At 45.1% G+C, this 21497-nt stretch overlaps 1 protein-coding gene across 1 annotated transcript in view; it reads right to left on the bottom strand.

Moving 5' to 3' along the window:
- The window catches only part of GNAO1 (G protein subunit alpha o1), a 305692-nt gene that overhangs the window by 7902 nt on the left and 276293 nt on the right, over positions 1-21497 (bottom strand). The window contains exon 7 of the mRNA XM_024202254.3: positions 7810-7963. Coding sequence (XP_024058022.1) covers positions 7810-7963 — 154 coding nt within the window. The remainder of the gene's footprint in view (positions 1-7809; positions 7964-21497) is intronic.

The following is a 21497-nucleotide window of genomic DNA, read 5'->3' on the forward strand; positions in this document are numbered from 1 at the left end:
AAGGAAACATCTATACACGCTCGTGCTCCACACTCTTCACTTCCTCACCGTCGTGTCCCGCCCCGATACGAAGTGGCGGGACCTCCTGCCACCTGTCGAGGGTGAGAAGCCCCGGTGGGCCAGCCTCTATTCCACCCTGGTCCCGAGGCCCGCCGGGGATGTCAGTTGGCGGCTCCTTCATGGGGCCATGAGCACGGGCGTGTACTTGGCGCGGTTTACCCCTGTCCCTGACACCTGTCCTTTCTGCGGCGTGAGGGAGACCCTGGCTCACGTTTACTTAGAGTGTGCCAGGTTGCAGCCCCTACACCGGCTCCTCACCGACATTATGTTGCGTTTTTGGTTACACTTTTCCCCTCACCTTCTCATTTATGCACTCCCTATCCATGGCCCCACAAAGTCGCGGGACCTCCTGGTCAACTTCCTCTTGGCCCTGGCTAAACAGGCCATCTATAAAACCAGGGAGAGGAGGTTGGCCGATGGCAGTTCCTGTGACTGTGGGGCCTGTTTCCGATCCTCTGTCCGGTCACGTATCCGGGCAGAGTTCCTCTGGGCGGCGTCCACTGGCTCCCTTGACACCTCTGAGGAGCAGTGGGCGCTGTCCGGGGTTCTCTGCTCGGTGTCCCCGTCAGGTTCCCTTCTTTTGACCCTTTAATCGCACTCCTGTCCCTGTTTTTACATTAGTTGTCCCCCGTAAAAAAAAAAAAAAATCACCCAAGCTGACAAGAGTGAGGCCCTGCCTGTGGTAGACCCAGCCCAGGAGTGAGGGGAAAGGACATGTGTGGACTCCCCACTGGGGAAGAAGCACCAAGCTCCTTTCTAGGCAGGGGTAGGGGAAATAGCCCCTTGACTAGGGTGAGACAGAGCTCCACCCTCCATCGGCAGCCTGGTCCCACCCAAGTGACAGGTCTCACCTCTTCCCCGGCCGGTCTTCAGTGACAGGCTTCTGGGGGTGCATTTTGAGAACCTCGTCACCTTACCCAAGTCAAGGGGTGGGTGGAGGCCAGTGTTGTCTTGGGCCCATTTTGAGGTCCCACTCCACATGCTGCTGCAACAGTTTGTACTGTGTAAATGAAATGTCCAGAAAGGCCTGTGTTCGCTAAGGGGCCTATCCGGCTCCTACAGCCTATTAGACAGGGCAGGACTCAAAGTCTTTGTCAAATGTTGGCTTGATGGTCAGGAGAGAGCAGAGGATCAGTTGTTACAGCTGAAAAATACATGTTATTACACTAAGCAGCTTATGATGGTGAGAGCGTCGAGGCCTGGCCCCTTGCTGAAATGCCCCGAGCCAGTCATCTTCTGAAGAGCTGCTATTATCTGGAGATTTATTTTCCTTTTCAAGCTCTCTTTCTCTGGCTCCGTTCCTTTATTTTAATGCTATTTCTTGGAGGAGCAAAGATCCCCATGTTAGATCACATCTAAAGGAGAGAAGGTGGTTGGCTTAAGCCTCAGAGGGACTGTACATAGTCTGCTGTGCTGTATCCTAAACAGGATGTTGCCATTTTCTTGGGAATGGGAACACAGCTGGGGCCCAATGAGCCTGTTGGCTGCCTGCATCCAAATCCCAGGGAAGCCCATATGAAGGGATGATCAGTTCTCAGGTATGTTGGGAGGTGTAATCAGCAGTCACACACAAGATAATGTGGATTATTGTGCTCTGTAAAATGGAGCATTGATCTGATTTGGACAAACATTTGGCACCCATGGAAAAGCCTCTATGCCAGCCAGAGCTCTCCTTCAAGGCCAAACTTAACTCAGGAGGGGTCTGTCTTTCCTAAAGCTCTTCCTTTGCCTTGTCTTTCCTCATCTGCTCCCCCACTCTACTGGCCCTGCTCCACTTTGCTCAGCATCTCCTTTGAGCACCCAGCCCGTGCTCTGGAGAAGTGCAGAGCTGGGGAGGGGTGAAAGAGGAGAGAAGGGGGAGGCTATTTAGAAAGAAGCTGAAGTCACTTCTCCTTCCAGCTGACGAAGGGCTGTGGGGGATGGGTTAGCAAACGATGCACAAGAGGATTGTTAAACAGGTGCAGCTGATTATCGCCTCCAATCCATCCCTGGGTTTCCTCAGGACCAGTGGAACTACTCTCTTGGGAGGATTAATCCTGACTCTGTTACTTGTATCTGATTTGTTTCAGCCTTGTTACCATTAATCTATTGGATAAGTACGCGCTGAGACACGGCAGGGTGTGCTCTGGTGCACACACCCAACAGGTGAGCGATGATACGTGGGTGCACCTCATGGGTCAGCGCACCCACGGCACCATCCCTGGACTGGTGTCAAATGAGCATCCTGTAAAATGGCTGGTGCGTGCGGGCAGGCGCCAGGTATCACCTCTGCTGCCCACCCATTGGCCCTTGACATGCGCCTCCTCTTGCTGTCCTCTCTCTGCTTTGCCCCTTCAGCCCCTGCCCCAGCCCCGCCGTGCCTCCATATCCCCCCTGATGGGGCATGTCCTGCTCCCAGGGCTGTGCAGAGAACCAGCCCCTGCTCGGAGCGCTCAGCTCACCAGCAGCCTGGCCGACAGGTTCCTTCCCTCCCCCACTGCCTCCGGCTGGGCTGGTGCCCCGGGAAAGCCCAAGACCCTCTGGCCTGGGGCGCTTGCCAGGAGGAGCCGAGCCCTGCATGTACCAAAGCCCTGCACCGCGCTGGCACGGAGAAGCCTCTCCACCCCTCAGTTAAGCTCTGTGGGAGTGGGGGCAGCGATTTCCAGCCTGTTCCTGCCCCGAACCTGCAGGCTTCACAGCAGCCCCCTGGGCAGGGGCTTAGCACCCTCTTCACTCCCCCCACACCCGGGGTCGTGCCCCCAGGGAGCGTGGGGCTGCTCCATCCCTAGGCACCCTCCCCTGCTGAGCCACCTCTCTGGCCCGGTTGGCTGTAGCCCCTGCAGTCAGGTTCCCTGGGGCCTGGTGCACAATACATCCTTAGGGCTTAACCCCTTCTTGCCTGCGCTTTAGCCAGGGGACAGGAGGCGGCTGGGTTACGTCGGTGGCCAGCAGCAGCCTGCAGGTCTTAACTGCCTTTCGACAGAGTGCGGCCAGGAAGGGACAAGCTGCTTCCACACATGGGGGAGCAGGGGTGGGGTGGGGGCGCAGAAGATGAGCTCTGCAAAGATAACGGCCAGGTCATCCCTTCCCCCACCTGCAGTTGGAAGCAGCTCCCATCCCTTCCCTCCTGCACAGTGCCAAAAGGCTGCTGCTGGCCATATTCTGGTGTGAATCCTGGCAGAAATCTGGGGAGGGGGGCATGTGACCCTGCGTGCCCCTCCACAGGTTGCCTCGGGAAGACGTGGCACCAGGTATCAGGATAGGTGGATGTGTCCCGGGATCTCAGACAGACATGGAGGGCAGAGAGCGCCTGGCAGGGAGGGTTGGATCAGTCAGTCACCTCCCCATGTGAGAGAGGTGTACGGGAATGTGTGTGTGTGTGAGTGTGTCACCTCTCCCTGTGTGAACCCTAAAGCCTTAAAGATAAGAAGGTAAATAAAAAAAATTCCAACTCCGCAGTATTTCTTTTTAACAAGGGCTCAGTCAACTTGATGTTAATTTGTATGTTTGTACTGCATAGTTCTGATTGATTGCCACTGAACTCATTTGAATCTGAGTAATGTTCCCAGGTGTCCCATATTCACCATAGGGAAATATGCTCACCTTACTGATAGGCCTAATGGCTGATGAAACCCAGCTGGGGGAGGAGCTTGGCTAGGCTTACAAACAGAGGGAGTTGATGATAAGAGAAAAGGGCTGCAGGAAGGTGATCTGTAGTCACCCCCTAGAGAGAGGGGGGGAGTTGGCTAGGGACAAGGAGGAGTTCTAGGGGGACAGTAAGCCCTGGTATCTTGCCTTGGACTACAGACTCTGGCAGGAAGTTGAGAGGGGTGAAGTAGCCACAGGAAGTGGAGGAAGCTGCAGGGGTAAACCCAGCAATTGGCCAGGAGATAAAGAGAAGAGGTAGGGAAGAGCTCAGGGACACAGCAACAGGGCCGGAGCTTGAGCAGACTCTGGTTGCTGGGTATAGGGTCCCTGGGCTGGAACCCAGAGTAGTGGGTGGGCCTCAGTTCCCCTACTGGCCACTGGGAAAGTGGCCTAAACTTCAAAGTGGGTCAGAAGATTGACTAAACCACAGATAGACAATTTGTCCAGTGGGACTTTGATACCCCAGAAGGGGAGGACTATTGTGACCTGGCTGGAGGGCCAAGGTATGAAGAGGAAGCACCTCGAGTTCAGAGAGAGACCATGGAGCAAGCAACTAATGGAGAGGGCATCAGACCAGGTGAGAGCAGATCCCCAGATGTAGCCACAACATGGTGCCCCAGCGGTGTAGAAACCTGTTTCAGAGGGCTATGGAGGATTATTTGATAGATAGCAGTCCATTCCATTCTTGCTTATTCCTGACTAGGACAAAGGGAGACCCTGTTGGTGAGCACTAGGCAGCATTGGCTGTGTTAGTCTTGGAGTCAGAGAGAACGACCAGAGGGTCTGTCTGTGTCTAGCAGCCTTACTAAAGAATCTCCTTCATGATCACTTAAAGCCGAGCTCTAGAAGAGAGATTTCAGAGGTGTGCGAAATATTTACAACACATTTTGAAGCCTTCAGAATCTTGAGCAGTTTTGCCTCTTGTTGCAAATTCAGAATTGTTTCTTGGTTTCCAAGACCTTTTCATGCTATGTTTTCCAAGCCAAGCTGTTTTCCCTGGGCAAACCTGGGATTTTGTGATTTCACAGCTTTTTTCCTGCAGAATGCCTTTCTCCTGAAATTTCACAAAACCTAACTTTTCAAGGGAATAAATATGTGAGAAACAAATTAGGGCAAAATTTTGTAAAAACATCCCCGCACTTTCTAAGAACCACTGGGCCCAATCCTGCAGCCTTTCCTCACATGAGTAAGGGCTGTAGGCTAGAAACCTTACCAAAGACACGAAATAACACAGTTTAAGAAGTATGCAGTGTTATTGTAGCCATGTTGATCTCAGGCTGTTAGAGACAAGGTGGGTGAGGGAATAGCTTTTATTGGACCAGCTTCTGTTGGTGAGAGAGACCAGCTTTCATGCTTACCCAGAGCTCTTCTTCAGGTTGGTTTAAGAAGCGCAGCCATAGGGCTCAGTGTATAACTGGTTCTTCCACAGACTGTGAGTGTTTCAATGAATGACTTGAGCCCCTTATTATCCTAATGCCATAGTGGCCCATTGAGCTGCCAGTCATATGGGTTAAGTTTCTCCCCCCTTAATTTATTAAAGAGAAATAGGATTTTGCCATTAATAAATAATTAAGAAGAGGGATAAAATATTTTGTTCTGGTTTGTGACTGAATCGCAGAGAAGACTTTTATTTTCATGATTCACAATCACGTCCTCTGCAAAATTCAAATGTTGTCCTCATTATTCAAGAAGGGGAATGATCAGCCAATTGGACTGCTCGAATGGCTGACCATTCCTAACCATGTAATTGTGGGTGGAAGCCTCATGTTCCCTCTGCTCTGGGGCTGTTCCATTTTAACTATTGGAATGTTCCACATTAAAGGCTTTTGTCTTCTTTCTGTCATCCGCATAGTGTGGGAGTTATGTACTTACCCTGCATTCTGCCCTTTAATGTGCATGGACCTGTATGTACGGATTTGGTTGAGGGCGAGGGTAGCATATGATTTAGCTGAATGACGTGTAAAAGTGTAGTGAGAAAGTCCCTCTGCAGCACACACATAGGCTCAAGAGTGTAAAATAATCTTGCCAAAGTCTGTTGTGCTTTTCACTCCTTGAACTGGCTCACTCTCCATCTGTTTGGATGGTAACATAACTAACATTGGATTTTTGCTAAAGATGCCAATTCTGGGGCAAACCATTCACTTCGGCACCATGGCCTGGATGGATGAGCATGGGACTTGCAGTTGGAATGTCCTGCGTCCTCTGCTTTTGTTTTGCTGTGGAGTCTTGGGCAAGAGACCAGAAGGGCCATGTGGTCTAATAGAGTAGGCGGGACAAACAGCTGGGGAAATATGCCTTCTAGACCCAGCTCCACCACTGACTTATTGTGTGTCTTTGGGCACTTCTCTGTGCTTCAGTTTCCCCATCTGTAAAATGGAGGTAATCATACTTATCTCACTGGGGTGATGTTGATTATTTAAAGATTGTATGTTGCTCTAAACATCCACGTAAAGTTCTCTCTGTACATGTATCAGTCTGAGATCTCTCTATATACGAGACCTAATGTGGGGGGCAGATTATCCAACATCTGCCTTCTTATGGGGTTCTTACACCTTACATCTAGTACTGGCCACTGTTGGAAGCCCGATACTGGTCTAGATGGACCACATGTCTGATCCAGTCTGGTAACTCCTATGCTCCTGTCGGAGAGACGGGGCTGCTGTAACTAGGCTGTATGTTTGTCATAGCCATTACTTCTGTTAGAAAAACACTAACTTTTAGGGGTTTTTTCACTCTAAAAATCATTGGTCGTTGTCATCCCAGCCATCCTGCTACTGGAGCAAGACTCCATGGTGAACTTTTAGACAATGTAGCTGCCTATCATTTTAATGCAATCTGTTTTTTGTTGTTGTTGTTGAAGGGTTTAAATTGTTTGGTAAACGTTACTCAATGGGGTTCAATAGTTTATATTGTATTGTAAAGGATATTTATTTGACTCTTCTCATAATTTCCCACAACAAACAACTTAATATCCATTAAACCAGTGTTTCTCAAACTGGGGTTGCCGCTTGTGTAGGGAAAGCCCCTGGCGGGCCGGACCGGTTTGTTTATCTGCCCCGTCCGCAGGTCTGGCCGATCGCGGCTCCCACTGGCCGTGGTTTGCCGCTGCAGGCCAATGGGAGCTGCTGGAAGCGGCGGCCAGTATGTCCCTCGGCCCATGCCGCTTCCAGCAGCTCCCATTGGCCCGGAGCAGCGAACCGTGGCCAGTGGGAGTCGCGATCGGCCGGACCTGCGGACAGGGCAGGTAAACAAACTGGCCCGACCCGCCAGGGGCTTTCCCTACACCAGCGATGACCCCAGTTTGAGAAACACTGCATTAAACTATTGTGTGCCATGAATTTCCCTTAAAAACAAAAAATGACCTTTTGTCGCTTTTTGCTCTGACAACCAACCAGCTGTAGCCAAAGCAAACACCAGAAGACGGATTGCTCTGAAGACCCCACCCTCTTGAAGAAGGGGCCATACTGTCAGTAGGTAACTCAGGCCCCAGTCCTGCAAACACCTACACATGTAGTGAACTTTACAACCCTGAGTCGTTCTATTGATATCAGTGGGATGACTCACAGTAGTAAAGTTAGGCATGTCTATAAGTCTGACTGGGATGATATGTCAGGGTTGCCTGCTATAGCAGGGGACTAGTCTCACACGTATAGGAGCATGGGGACCTTCTAGGTCATTAAGTGTTTGCAGGACTGGGACCTTACAATCATTGGCTGGTGATTTCCTCCAAAGTTAAACCTACTAAACATATCCGAAGTAGATCCATGAGCAGAGTTTGATCATGAGCTTATAAGAAAGGAGAAAAGACATTCTTAATATTACTACAATTAACGTTGTTCTATTGTTCCATTAGTTATTGGTGGCGTTTTGTATTTTGGTGCTTCATAAGTTCATATGGTGTCTTGAGGTTTGCGTGTCCCATTGACAGCCTAGGACCATTCAGTGTCACCCCCACAAGAACTGTCCGTAAGACACCCATCGATACTAACCCCCTCAAGGCACCATCTAACTTTAGGGCACATCAAGTGTCACTTCTCATCTGCACCCCAGTGTTGCAAGATTACGTCTTTTGTCTTTTGCTTCCTGACTGGTAGGCTGGGCTGTCCGAGTCATGACACATACCTGTATATTCAGGGAAGCAGATGGTCAGGGCTGATTTCTTGATCTTCTCGGCAAATAGGTCTTTCTTGTTGAGGAAGAGAATGATGGAGGTATCAATGAAGAATTTGTTGTTACAGATGGAGTCGAAGAGCATGAGAGACTCATGCATGCGGTTCTACACCGGGAAGCAGGTCAGAAAGGAAAAGAGAGAGACAGGCAGGGGGGGGGAGAGAGAGAAAGAGTTAGGTTTAGGAAAGGAGACTGTTTACCAAACCAAACTCTGGGGAATGGTTAGAAAGCAGGTTTTCGAACACAGGACACTCAAATAACACAAGACAGTTACAAAAGACATGGAGACAGTTTTATTCTCGTCAGATCAAATCCACTTGCAGTTACTTAGTATTCAACAGAACAGAATCCTAGTAGAGCGCATAGGACAGCAACAGAGCCTCCCATGATGACACCACCTCCCATTTGCCATTCTTGATTGGACCAAAGGTCTGCTTCTAGCCGTCACCAATACCTGAAGCTTCAAAGAAAGGTGAAAAGCCCCCATAATGTATCTGACCACCTGTACAGTGCAGAACATGGGGGTGGAGGCGCATACTTCCTGAATCTTGCAGTTATCCATGGGGTGACCAGAAGCACGACATTTCATTAGTCTCATCTAAGTCTGCAGAATTACAAATTGTTGTTATTGGTCATAAAGTGATCTATCTTGCTTTCAAATTCAGGGGAACTAGAAAATGGTCAGGACTGGAGAATAAAGCAGACTGTAGGCTCTTCCTCACCCCCATCAAATCAACCTATTTATTGAAATCATAACCATGTCCTTCCTCAGATACCCAGGCCCCACATTGCATGGCCTGTCTTTTCTGCTGGGTGGAATGGCTTAGCCCTCTCCTCCTACGAGGCAGAGAAAATAGAAGCTTCCATGCTCAGTTATGCATCTTGCTGGCCACCACTATGCAGTGGTAAGTAGAGTTGGGTGGAAAACAGTTTTCCCACCCTGTAAACGTTTTCAAGAGTTTGCTGTTTTCCCCCACCTCAAATGAGGACAAAAAGTCAAAATCTCAAATATCTGTGAACTGAAAAACTGGGCTTTTTGGTCTTGGGTCAGTTGTAACTTTTTTGATTATTTTTGAAATGTTTCATTTTGATTTTGACCTTTTTTGTCTTTTTTGAACCCTTTTGGTCCAGTCTGACTAGCTTACATTTTTTTTTAAAATGAAAAGTTGTTCTGAACCAGATTTTTTTCATTTAGAAAATGTTGAAACAAAACATTTGAACAACTTTGACACTTTTCTTTTCTCTCCTCTCTTTTTTTTTTTTTTTTGAGATGGAAAATTTGTCAAACCCAATCCTGTTTCCAGAGCAGTTTTGGTTGTGATGAATCAGTTTTTTTCAATGAAAAAAATCTGGCAAAAACTTCCCAGTGAGCTCTATGGGTGACTGTTCAATTGCCTATCTCAGCTGAGCAGCAGCTGGTCTGGCATTCACTCTGCAGGGCAGCATATGTTTTCGGTTGCATGGGGAGAAAAGGGTACAGTGTTGAAACTCACTACTGTAGGAATGCCAGATCAGGGACTACTGAGGCTCCCGGATGGAGTGGAAATTGAGGTATGTATTGAAGTAGCCCTGTGCTCCCACAGTGTACACAGTACCTATGTATCAGCCAGTAGATACCAGCCAGCCAAATAGCATCAGACACATGGTATTACTCCTCCATAACCAGTATGGGCTATATTCATGCTAAATAAACATCATGGTGATGCTCCTACTTTCCAAAGGAGCAGAGTTGTTTGTGTCAGTGCTATCCTATGCCCTTGTCCCCCTTGAAAGTCTTCAGTCTGTCTCTGAAAATCTCCTAGTAACAGCAGGCATTGCTAAGAGTCCTGGCCTTAAAGGATTCAACATATTGAAGATGTAAAATGAACCAAACTTCTGTTCATTGGCCAGTATCACAGCCCTCCTGATATCACTCTGTTGTGGGTTCCCTGAGAGACAGTGCTCATATCGGGAAGCTCTTCAGTGCCCGGACTCTGACTGAGAGGGTTATTTACACAAACAATTTGACTGTGCCAGTCTGGGGTGTGAATCTACCCCACGCGAGCCTGCCCTTGTCTAGCTGTTTGTGTGCACCCTGCTGACGCGTGCTAACAGTTCGTTCGAGAACTTTGAGCTAGCCCCATTAACGAACTGTATTCAGCAGCGTGCACACGAACAGTTAGATCACGTCGGGTTAGTGTGGAGTAGATTCACCCCCAGCTTGTCGCAGTCTTATTGTTTGAGTAGACAAGCCCTAAGAGAGATTTTGGGTGAGTCTCTTTGTATTGGATGCAACTCCTAACACTGCGTTTGGTGGCTTCTCGGCAGCTTCTTAATTAAATGTCCCTCTCGTAATCTGGTGAGGGTCACATGAGGTCTGTGTTTTTGTTGTTGTTGTTTTTTTTAATGATGCTATAGGACTTGTCATCAGAAAGGGATGAAAAGAAAAAAAGACCAGATGAGGTTGAGCTAGTGTGAATTAGCTGCCAGAAGCCACAGAATATCCTGAAACGAAGTGTTTTCACTCTTTCACTGCTTCAGTTGCATTCCATCAAGTTCAATGGCTTGAGATGCTTAGTTTATATGAACAATTATATACACAAGTCATTAAAGCATGGACTGCTGGGACTGCAGCAAAGACCAGAATATATGGTAACACAGGCCCTTTCAACAGTAAGAAGATTTTTTTTTTTCTCTGCATAAACTTACCTTAAAAAAAAAAAAATCAAAATGCCATTGGCTATCATTCTTCTAACTATCATAGGCCAGATTTTAGACACTGGCCACAAATTTTGTGTCCATAAATTGCCAGTACAAGTTTGCCTCTTCGATTATTGTACCGACAAAACCACAAGCGCAAAAACAGGGCCCCAGTTAAGGCTAAGATGAAAATGTTGTCCTTTGTCAAAGTCATACAGTGCAATAGTTACAGCTGCTCAGCAATGAATTCTATTACATTGTGGAATAGTCTCCCAAGAGAGCTGATGGCATTTCTACTGCCTAAGTCATTTAAATTGAAACTAGACTCAACACTATTAAATGTACCACTTGGAACAAACCTGGACTGGAGGGACGTGGAACCAGATGTCACTGAGTTAAGAAAACAGAGATATGGAGGGTTTTTTATCCCTTTAACATTTTACAAGAGAAGAGCAATGAGATTGACACACAAACAACCGAGAGGTCGATTCTCAGACCAGTGTATGTGTCCTGGGTGTTATGAGAGTAATTTATGAATTTGACGGAGCTAGAAAAATAACCTTGTCAATTGCAGGCCCCAGAGCTCTGTAACCTATTCCCTAGGTTGATCAGTAAGAATCCTACCTTTGCCATCTTCAGGTCACAAAGCAAGATTCACTGTTCAGTAAAACATTTCCCAAAGAACAAGAGCAGAAGCAAGTCTGGGATCACGTACAAAGGAAGGAGCCAGTTATTATTTCAGAAACTATGATGGAGAATTGACTGGCCCTTCTGGATAGATCCAATTGTTTTCTATAACCTCCACACTGTACGTAGTTACTACTTGGAAAATTCTCTAGAAATGCTGATAGATAGATGGAGGACTGATCAATATACCTGCATTGGCAGGAAGATGGTAGGTCTTTTCCATCTCTAACTTCTGTGATTCTACAAAACATACAAAGCAGCTGCATGAAAGTGAATACATATAGACCTTACGGAGTTTCCAAAATGTATCCAAATGAACCAAACTAGTACTTCCAATGGGTTGATTGAAAAGACTTTAGGATTAAAAATACACCAATTGCATCAGAAAGAGAGCCCTGGATAAAGGAAATCTATGTATGAAGAACATCAATGAGAGAAAACCAGAGCTCAATGACCCTATGTAGACATTAGCCCAATATAATGCCATTACCATTCTCCTGGAGTCAAATAACGTTAGCACAGTGCTTTGAAGATGTACATTACTACATAGGCATTATTATTATTTTATTTACTTCTAAACATTACTATGGCAGTAATCACTGTAGTATTAAGTATCAGAGGGGTAGCCATGTTAGTCTGGATCTGTAAAAAGCAACAGAGAGTCCTGTGGCACCTTTAAGACTAACAGATGTATTGGAGCATAAGCTTTCGTGGGTGAATGCCCACTTCGTCAGATGCACTGTAGTATTGTTACTGTATTGTGCTTTACTTCCATCCCCACCAGAGAGATCGTTGTTAGCATTATCTGAAGCTAGCAGACTACATTATGAATTTAAATATCCATGTAGGTTAGATATTTATTTTTTTGTTAGGGCAGAGATTTGTTTCAATGGGAGAGGGGATGTTGTGTCATATAGACATTCATCACCTGTTGCTGTGCTCTGTTAAAGGGGCAAACGTTTTTACCCGAGTGAAGTTAAATAAATAAATAACAAGGCTCTCCTTACTGCCATCTATTAAACGTGAATTGAAAAGGAAATAAATAGCCCTGACTGAAAAGTATTCATGTAGAAATTTTCTGATGGGGGGGAAAAATACATTTTTCATGCCAAACTTTGTTCACTGTGGGATCAACGCTATAGCTGGTGTTCACTGAAGTATGGTGTTACTGTAACATACATTCTGAAAGTCCTGCTTTCTAATGTGGTCAGGTATTCCACAATAAACTAGACTGAGGATCTGATCCTGAAAATCCTCCATGCACAGAACTGTGATTGACTTCAGGAGCATGTGGCCTTCTTGCAAGACCGGTCCCTAAATCTTTCCTTTGGAAATACATGGAAACCCCTCAAAAATGTTTTAAAATGTAAAGCAGCTCTTGAGTAGGTGACTAACATTTTTCATTGAATTTAGCTGCCATCAGTCAGAATGCACTTATTTGCATATATGTGGTTGCCCAACTCTGTGGAAGTAAATAACAGAATCTCGTTGACTGTCACAAGGCTGTTTTCAGCTAACCACGAGCCAGGTTTGTCATCATGGATGTAAATATTATTCATTAGCCAATGAATTTATTATGCAGCATCACTACATAACATCGGAAGCCACTCTAAGCAAATTTTAGTTTAAGAACTATTAAGAAAGTCAATGCCAGCTCTTTCCCACAATAGTGCCCTCATTCTCATAGATGCATTCATTTTAAAAACTCAAACCTATACCCTAAGCCACTGAGTGGGAAGGAAGGAAGGGGACTGGGGGAAGAGAGCGAGTGAGCACTGTTATCTTTTAAGTAATGGGAGACATTCGGAAATAGTGATAAGTAACTGGACAGATAAGCAGGCAAGACATTTTATCCATTGATTAATTCAGCCACAAAATTTGGCTCTGTATAACTCTGATGGCATTTTCTTAGTTCATGAAGTCAGAAAGAGTTGTTAACAAAATGAGCAGTTTCTCCTCTGTAGCTGGACGTTAATCTTTATGTATTAGCTGCTCAATCCTGCTAGGTTAATAGTGTCCTATTGCAGGACAATGGAGAAACACCAATTAACATGTCATATTGTGGCCCACAAGGTCCCTTTGCATGGCAAGAGCAGTGCAAAGGGCCTTACAACTGGCCTAAATGGGCAGCAGATGATTCCCTCAGCATGGGTTACCCTGGCTGTATGGCAGCCTCTCTCAGTTGTTTCCCTGACCCCTTTAGCATACGGGACAGGAAAAGGCCTTGTGGGGGCAGGAATATACTACATAATGGCCTTAGGCTTTAAGTCAGGGGGAGCTGCCCTATTGGGCAGCTTTAAGTCTCCCTTGTATGGCTGGTATGGCACAAAGTGGATTTACCCTGTGCTAAGGTTCTGGCTCACTGTCTGCTCCGCCTGCCGCTCATGATAGCCCTGGAGGCTTTAATAACCGGGCTCTGGTCCTGCTCTGACACTGCGACTGGCTGGCTTGAGACTCTCAAGATGGCCTGATTAACCAATTTAGAGTCCACACACTCTGGAGACTTAATGGCATCACACTAACAGGCTCTGTCTTGTGAGAGGCCTAATTAAACCACATAGATTAATACAGATCCTTTACTGCCTTACTAAGAACCCCGTAGATAATTAAACCACAAAGAATTAAAAAAAAAAATTGAGTTGACTTTTCCTTATGTCTGCTCACACCCTTTTGGTCATGTTTGTTTCTACCCTGCATTTCACTGAACTTGGACCCTGAGACCAGCTTGGTTTGTTTCACTCCGTTTCTAGTCCATTTCACTTTCTGTTCTCCTGCACTAGCTCAAAGGCTGTTGTGTTTAGAGCTCCCAACATTTCAGGGTAAAGTTTAAATCCAAAAAGCCTAGTTTCATTGATGTATTTTTAAAACATCAGTTAAACATTTCTACTCCTCTTAGCTGTTGTTGATAATAATCCTATAATAATAAAATAGAAAACCTTACTTCCCCTCTCCTGCAATTTCCTTTGAAAGTAGCCAGAATTATGCAATGAGCACTGGAAGTATGAGTAATAGGTGCAAATAGTTCCACATTCAGCCTCATGAAAATGAATGTATGGGGCCAAATTCATCCCTGATGTAAGTCCATTGTCTAATACAATTACATCAGGGATCACTGATTTGGCCCATGCTGCCTTTCTATCCTTAATGCTTTTTCTTCTCCATCTCCATCCCTGTAGTAACATTCTGAGTAGCGCGCTACCTGATGTTTGTACAGGAGCACTTCAAAAACAATGGTAATTACAGTGCAATCAGAGAATGCCGCGTACAGTACTCATTGGGCCATAGTGTCACCGATGAAGGGAAAAACCTGTGTTAGGCCCAGGAAGCGCCAAGAATTTTAACTCCTGGAGTTCCTCCGAATCGTCCCATCAAAGTATGAGTTAGTGGGAAGGGTGGGGGGAGCTGGCCCTCCAAACCTTTGATGTCTCAAGATCTCTGGGGAAACCCCAGAGAATTTAGGATCATCAAGGACGACTGTGGATTTGTATTTCTCCTTGCTCCCCGCTAGATCTTTCCCCATGGCGGTAGGTTTCCTTCAGGAGCCCTGCCATCAGTCTGTATCTTACTCCAGCCAGAGTATGGCACCCTCCTGTGTTCCTGCTATAATTTGTGTGAGTTAGTTTCAGGTGGGGTCTTGTAGAAATGATAGTTTCAGCATCTAAATTCTCAGCACTTTTATACAACTACTCTGTTCTACAAGCTCTAAAGCCTTTTTCCCTGCTTTTGCGAGGCTGTTAATTTTGTTGCCATCCATTTTCAGTAGGTACATAAAGACCATTGAAATAGATATAATTAAGGGACAGCTTTTCAAAAATTCATGTACAAAAATTTGAGTGCAGTTGGACACTATATTTGCGTGTTGCATACCGTCATTGCTGATAGAGAACTGGATAAATTCATGGTGGTTAAGTCCATTAATGGCTATTAGCCAGGATGGGTAAGGAATGGTGTCCCTAGCCTCTGTTTGTCAGAGGATGGAGATGGATGGCAGGAGAGAGATCACTCGCTCATTACCTGTTAGGTTCACTCCCTCTGGGACACCTGGCATTGGCCACTGTCGGTAGACAGGATACTGGGCTGGATGGACCTTTGGTCTGACCCGGTACGGCCATTCTTATGTTCTTCTATAATTCAGTAGTTGCATGCTTAAATGGCCAAATTATATGCACAGCTACAGAAACTGATTATGCACATTTGGGAAACAACTGCTGGGGTCATTTTTGGTGGTGTTCCATGGCCAGCTGGGACTTCTGTTACCTTGATCGCCTAGTAAAACATCACCACTTCCATGGAGTGTCTTAAACATGGCCACATGTGTTTCCTGTGAAATATACAAAGAAATAGTTGCTTGGTAAAAGTGCACATCGGGGTAGCTATTGTGTTATGATTTCAATGGAGAAATAGCAAACGCTGCTATTACTGATCACAACAGATTTTGGAAAAAATGTTATTTCCACCCTAGGAAATACAGAATCTGGTGGAACTCATAGGAGCTTTGCTAAGTTGATGAGTAATGACTGACAGCCAAAGCACACATATTTCGTATTTGTCTTGGGAACATGGGATGTGTCAAACAAGATCAGCTCAAGTTTAGTATTCTGCCTCTGGCAGTAGCCAGGGTAGTGTCAGGAGGCAATATACCGGCGCAGACCAAAGTAAGGTAATAGCAGGAATCCCATTTAAAAAAACCTTCTCTCATATAGAAATAAATCTCTAGTAAAAATCTTCCTACTAATTAATAATATTAAAACATAGCTTTTATATTTCACCAGTAGGTCTCAAAGTACTTTACAAAGGAGGTCAGTATCATTATCGCCATTTTACACATGGGGAAACTGAGGCACAGAGAAGGGAAGTGACTGGCTCAAGGTCGCCCAGCAGGCCAATGGCAATGCTGGGAATAGAACCGAACTCTTCCAAGTCCCAGTACGGTATCCACTAGGCCACACTGCTTCTATCTATGCCACTGTGGGGCAACCAGCTGGTCAGTGCCATAATATGTACGTATATGCAGGACAAAAAGTTGCTGCTATTCATAATACTGATCCTTTGTTATACATTTTGGTAGACCCTGCTGCACATTACTGATTCTCAGTTACTACAAGCCAGCTGCTCATCTTGCCTCTGGGACTGTTTAGGGGCCTACTTGGCCCCTGTTGAAATTAGAGCAGCCCTGTGGCTGCTCTAACTTATGTTTGGTCTGCTCTGGCTCTGTAGCATATATAGACAGCAGAGAATAGCCAGGCTGTGTGTGTATTTCTTAATGAAAAGATGACCCAGTTACACATTTAGGAGTTTACAATGAATGTTTTAGTAATTCTACGAAGGGTGGATTGAATGTGAATGTCACATGCAGTATTTAGCAGATGTCTGATTTCATCTTACTAACCCTGTAACCCTGGGATTGCTCTGTAGTTCTCTAACAAAGACCAGCTGTAAATGCAGAGCAGTAATTTTTCCATGCTCCAGAAAATCCATACCCAGCAAAAAAAATGCCAAAAGCATTTGGTGCTTCTTCCTGGAAGCCTACTCCAACTGCCACCACTCACCTCATTTTGACTTGTTTCTTCAGGCTTCCATAACACATGTGCCATATGATTTTTCCTGGTCCCTTTTGGAGTCCCTGTTTGTTTAAGGGATATCACTCATGGAGGAGGAATAGATGAGGCAATAAACAGCATTTGTGGGGAATTAAGCCCCCAAGTGAAACTGAAATGACAATAGCGTTTGATGACTTCAGGCATTGGCATAAATGGCTCTGGAACTTTATTGCTATTATAGGACATGATTTAAAAAAAAAAAATCACAACAGAAACAAAAACGTTTTTTTTCTTTGGGAGGCCTTGACAGTTTCCTCACAGGTCAGGTTTTGATCCTTTTTGTTGCTCTCCTCTGGACTCTGTCCAATTTCTCCACATCTTTTCTACCGTGTGGTGTCCAAAACTGGACACAGTACTCCGGCTGAGGCCTCACCAGCGCTGAGTAGAGCAGGACAATTACCTCCCGTGTCTTACATACGTCACTCCTGTTAATACACCCCAGACTGATATTAGCCTTTTTTTGCAACTGAGCCACATTGTTGACTCATATTCAGTTTGTGATCCACTATAGCCCCCAGATCCTTTTCAGCCATACTACAACGAAGCCAGTTATTCCCCCCTTTGTAGTGGTGCATTTGTTTTTTTTCCTTCCTAACTGTCGTGCTTTGCACTTGTCTCTATTGAATCTCATCTTGTTGATTTCAGACCAATTCTCCAATTTGTCAAGGTGGTTTTAAATTTTAATCCAGTCCTCCAAAGTGCTTGCAACCCTGCCCAGCTTGGTGTCATCCACAGATTTTATAAGCATGTTCTCAGCTTCATTATCCAAGTCAGTAATGAAAATGTTGACTACTACCAGACCCCAGAACAGACATCTGTGGGTCCCCACTAGAGAAGCCTTCCCAGTTTGACAGCAAACCATTGATAACAACTCTTTTAGTAGGTCTTTCAACCATTTGTACACACACCTTATAGAAATTTCATCTAGATCCCATTTCCCCAATTTGTTTATGAGAATGTCATGTAGGACTGTGCCTTACTGAAATCAGACATATCCTGTCTACTGCTTCCACCCTATCCACTAGGCCAGTAACCCTGTCTGAGAAGGAAACTAGGTTGGCTTGGAATGATTTGTTCTTAACAAATCCATGCTGGCTGTTCCTTATAACCCTATTATCCCCTGGGTGCTTACAAACTGATTGTTTAATGTTGTATAAAGAGGATGGTGATCAATTGTTCTCCATGCTCACTGAGGATAGGACAAGAAATAATTGGCTTAGTTTGCAGCAAGGGAGATTTAGGTGAGAAATTAGGAAAACGTTTTGACTATAAGGATAGTTGAGCTCTGGAATAAATTACCTACAGACACTGTGGAATATCCTCACCACTGGAGGTTTTTATGAACAGGTTAGCCAAACACCTGTCAGGGATGGTCTAGGTTTACTTGGTCCCCCCTCAGGCTGGGGGTGGGACTTGATGACCTCTTGAGGTCCCTTCCAGCCCTACATTTCTATCATTCTGTGGTTATCTGTTTAAAGTGACATGATTGGATATGGGTAGTGGCAATAAGGTTAAGGTTCAGTCTTTCTACGCTGCAACTGGTGGAAATCCTTCTCTTTGTGTCTTCTGGGAGTCATCCAAATTGTAAAAGGCCTTTGATCTAAATTCACAAAACTGATTTCAAGGGTTATTTTCAAAGGAGAGAAATAGTCTACCTACTCTGTTGTGACGGTAGGAAATATCCTGATTTACTGAAGTTAAACAAAGTTAGATACCTGTTTAGCATCCTTGAGACCATGTCAATAAATGTGTGTCACCTCTGTGGCTGCAAATACAAATATCCACCATAGAAGTGTGGATCATACTTAGGACAGAATTAAGAGGAATGGGAAACTTCCCACTTGCATTAAGTTCACAAATGAATTATTTAAGGAAAATGAAGTGGCTGAGATGAATTGATTAAAAGCTAATGACTGCTAACAACTTTTATAATACCAGCATAGACACATACTATTTATTTGGAAAACAACCATATTTCTTCCCAACCAAGAATGATGCCATTATATTTAAATGGATTTTCATGCATATGAGTACACTGGATATTGAGTAGTACCAGGGACCACTGCAACATGACAAGCTTTGACCAAAGGTGTAAGATAACCAGAAAATCACACTGAAAATAGAAGACCACATAACCAAATTATAGACTTAGGAACACAAAGGCTATTACACCCTGTCCATCAAACTATGATCTACAGAGCATCAGCTAACAAATACGCTGCTTTCTGTACGATGATTGATAATAATGTTCTGTTTATTTTATGGGATGGACACGCAGCCCCTTGTCATGAGCAGTTAGAGCCAATCATGTCATGGAAACCCAGGGGAATTATTGACCCAAGAAAATAGCACCTGTGTTGAAATCTCCACTTGGATCAGCTAAAGGCATTTTCCAAAAGATCAGACATTGGAACAAAGCTCAGGAAGTTAAAGTTCCCATGGCAATATTTAACTCAACCACATTGCCCTCGGTGTCTATGAGTATACCATGAACAGAATACACAAGGACTGCAAACCATGGTGCATGTACACACTAGCTGAGGCCTTGTCTACACATAATCTTGCATTGGTTTCATTAAACTGGTTTAGTTAAACTGATGCAAATCCCTTCCTGGACACTCTTATTTTGCTTTGAGAGCCCTACTTTGGTTTAACTCCAGCCTGTTCCTAATCAACTTAAGCTAACCCGAAATAAGTGTCTGCACAGGATTTTGCACCAGTTTACATAAACCAGTTTAAAATCACTTCTTAAATTAAACTGGTTCAACTGTGTGTGTAATAGTCATCATCATAATACTTAGCTCTGATAGTGCTTTTCATCAGTAGCTTAACAAAGAAGGTCAGGATCATTATCTCAATTTTACATATGGGGACACTGAGGCACAGAGCACCAAAGTGACTTGTCCTAGGTCACCCCGCAGGCCTGGGTACTGAATCATGTAGCTGAAGAGTTAATATTGCCATGAGGCGCTTAACTTTTGAATTTCTTGAGATGTGTGTGTTCAAATTATCCATGTTAATGCTGCACTAATATAAGGGTGGTTTTTTTTTTTGCATTTAATATACATGCTTATTTCAAACTTTCAGGTCCTTGTGCAAGACAACAGCTGATACCTGGCTCACCATGTAAGTAATACACACAAATACCCCCAAATTCTGACAACAACCACCCACCCAGGCGCTTACGATCTTACTGACATGACCACACAGTGTTAAAATATTTTTGTAAGGAAACAGCCTTCAATTTCAAGCTTCCACAGAGTAATTGAAAACAAGGGTAAGTTCAAGAGAAAAAAGATCTGATATACATTATTTTTATAAAATACCTTTTGTCAGCATCCTCTTAAAGCTCCATATTTCCAAGAGCCTGGAGATCTGGCAAACATCTGTAGCAGCTGAGTGATGGTTCCATCAGTGTCAGGGCAGCAGCTCCAGTTGTGTGTGTGTGTGTGTATGTGTGTGTGTGTGGATATTGTTAATTCAGAGATTTCTAGGGCCTCAGAGGGAGACACAATAAAACCCTCTCACACTAGAAAAGAGCTGGCACTTTATTAACATTTTGTAACTAATAAATACATTACTGACAGCCAATAAATTATGACAAACACTAACAATCTATTAACCAAATGGACAGTCACTCCCCGTACAAAATTACAGTTAATACAATTTGGGCCATTGAACATGCAAGAAAAAAGGTTCAGCAAGGAATCGACAAAAGAAAAATCTTAGCAGACGTCCGTGTTCCTTAAAAAAACAAAAGGCCAAGGCGCTGCTGTGGGGGAGGGGAGGCGATGGGGAAGTTGGAGGACAGTTATGGGCCACAGTTGCCTGTGACTAGAAACAAACGGTGGCGATGTGAAAGCTGCTATTCCTCTATTTAGTTGGAGGGGGAAATGGAGTGGGGGGGAGGGAGGGAAAGGAAAATGGCAGAGTTTACCTCAGTCAGGGGAGCGTTAGGAGCAAGGGCCTAGATTACAGAGGGAGACGCAGGCGGTAACGAATGAGGAATACATTAGATAAAGAACAAACTTTTCAATGTAGTAAATGGCCTGTCTTTAAATATCCTGATTTGTTTCCAAAATTAGCCTGTAAGGGGTGGCTTAAATGGCCAGATCTACATTAAGGTTTGAGGGGGGGAATCTGTAAGGTTTGTTTTGCGGTGTCTCCAAACCCCCAGTTGTCCGCCCCATTTGCATCATCTGCCCATGACAGTGCTGCATTGTGGGAATAAATCGGTGACGCTCCCATTGCCCTAAGGGCTGGGCACAACAGTTGTGGGAGAGACCTGTGACAAATCAGGCCTGCCCTATGAAATGCAGGATCGATGTTGTCCTTGCCTCCGGGAGTCCTCTCAGCCCTACGTTATTGCCATAGAAGGTGTGCTGTGGGGGACCGCCGTTGTCCCAGGTTAAAGCGTAAAATGGACAGCAAGAACCAGTGTGCTGTCCAGTTGGTCAGTGCTGTCCAGTCAGTGTGGCACTGGAAATGCTGATTAGTCTGGTTACCAAGGCAGCAGTGAAAGTCTCATTGTCACCCCCCTGTGGGGGATTGTTGGCACAGTGTCACTTGTTAACATCACGTGTCAGTCGGGTGTTGGCCATAAACCTACTTTCTAGAGGTACTTTGGGGGGGGGGGGGTATGGCAGCAAACCTCCACCTTCCCTGACCACCACT

This window comes from Terrapene carolina, unplaced genomic scaffold (assembly GCF_002925995.2).
Source record: "Terrapene carolina triunguis isolate 2854851 unplaced genomic scaffold, T_m_triunguis-2.0 Scaffold130, whole genome shotgun sequence".
Classification (NCBI taxonomy): Eukaryota; Metazoa; Chordata; order Testudines; family Emydidae; genus Terrapene; species Terrapene triunguis.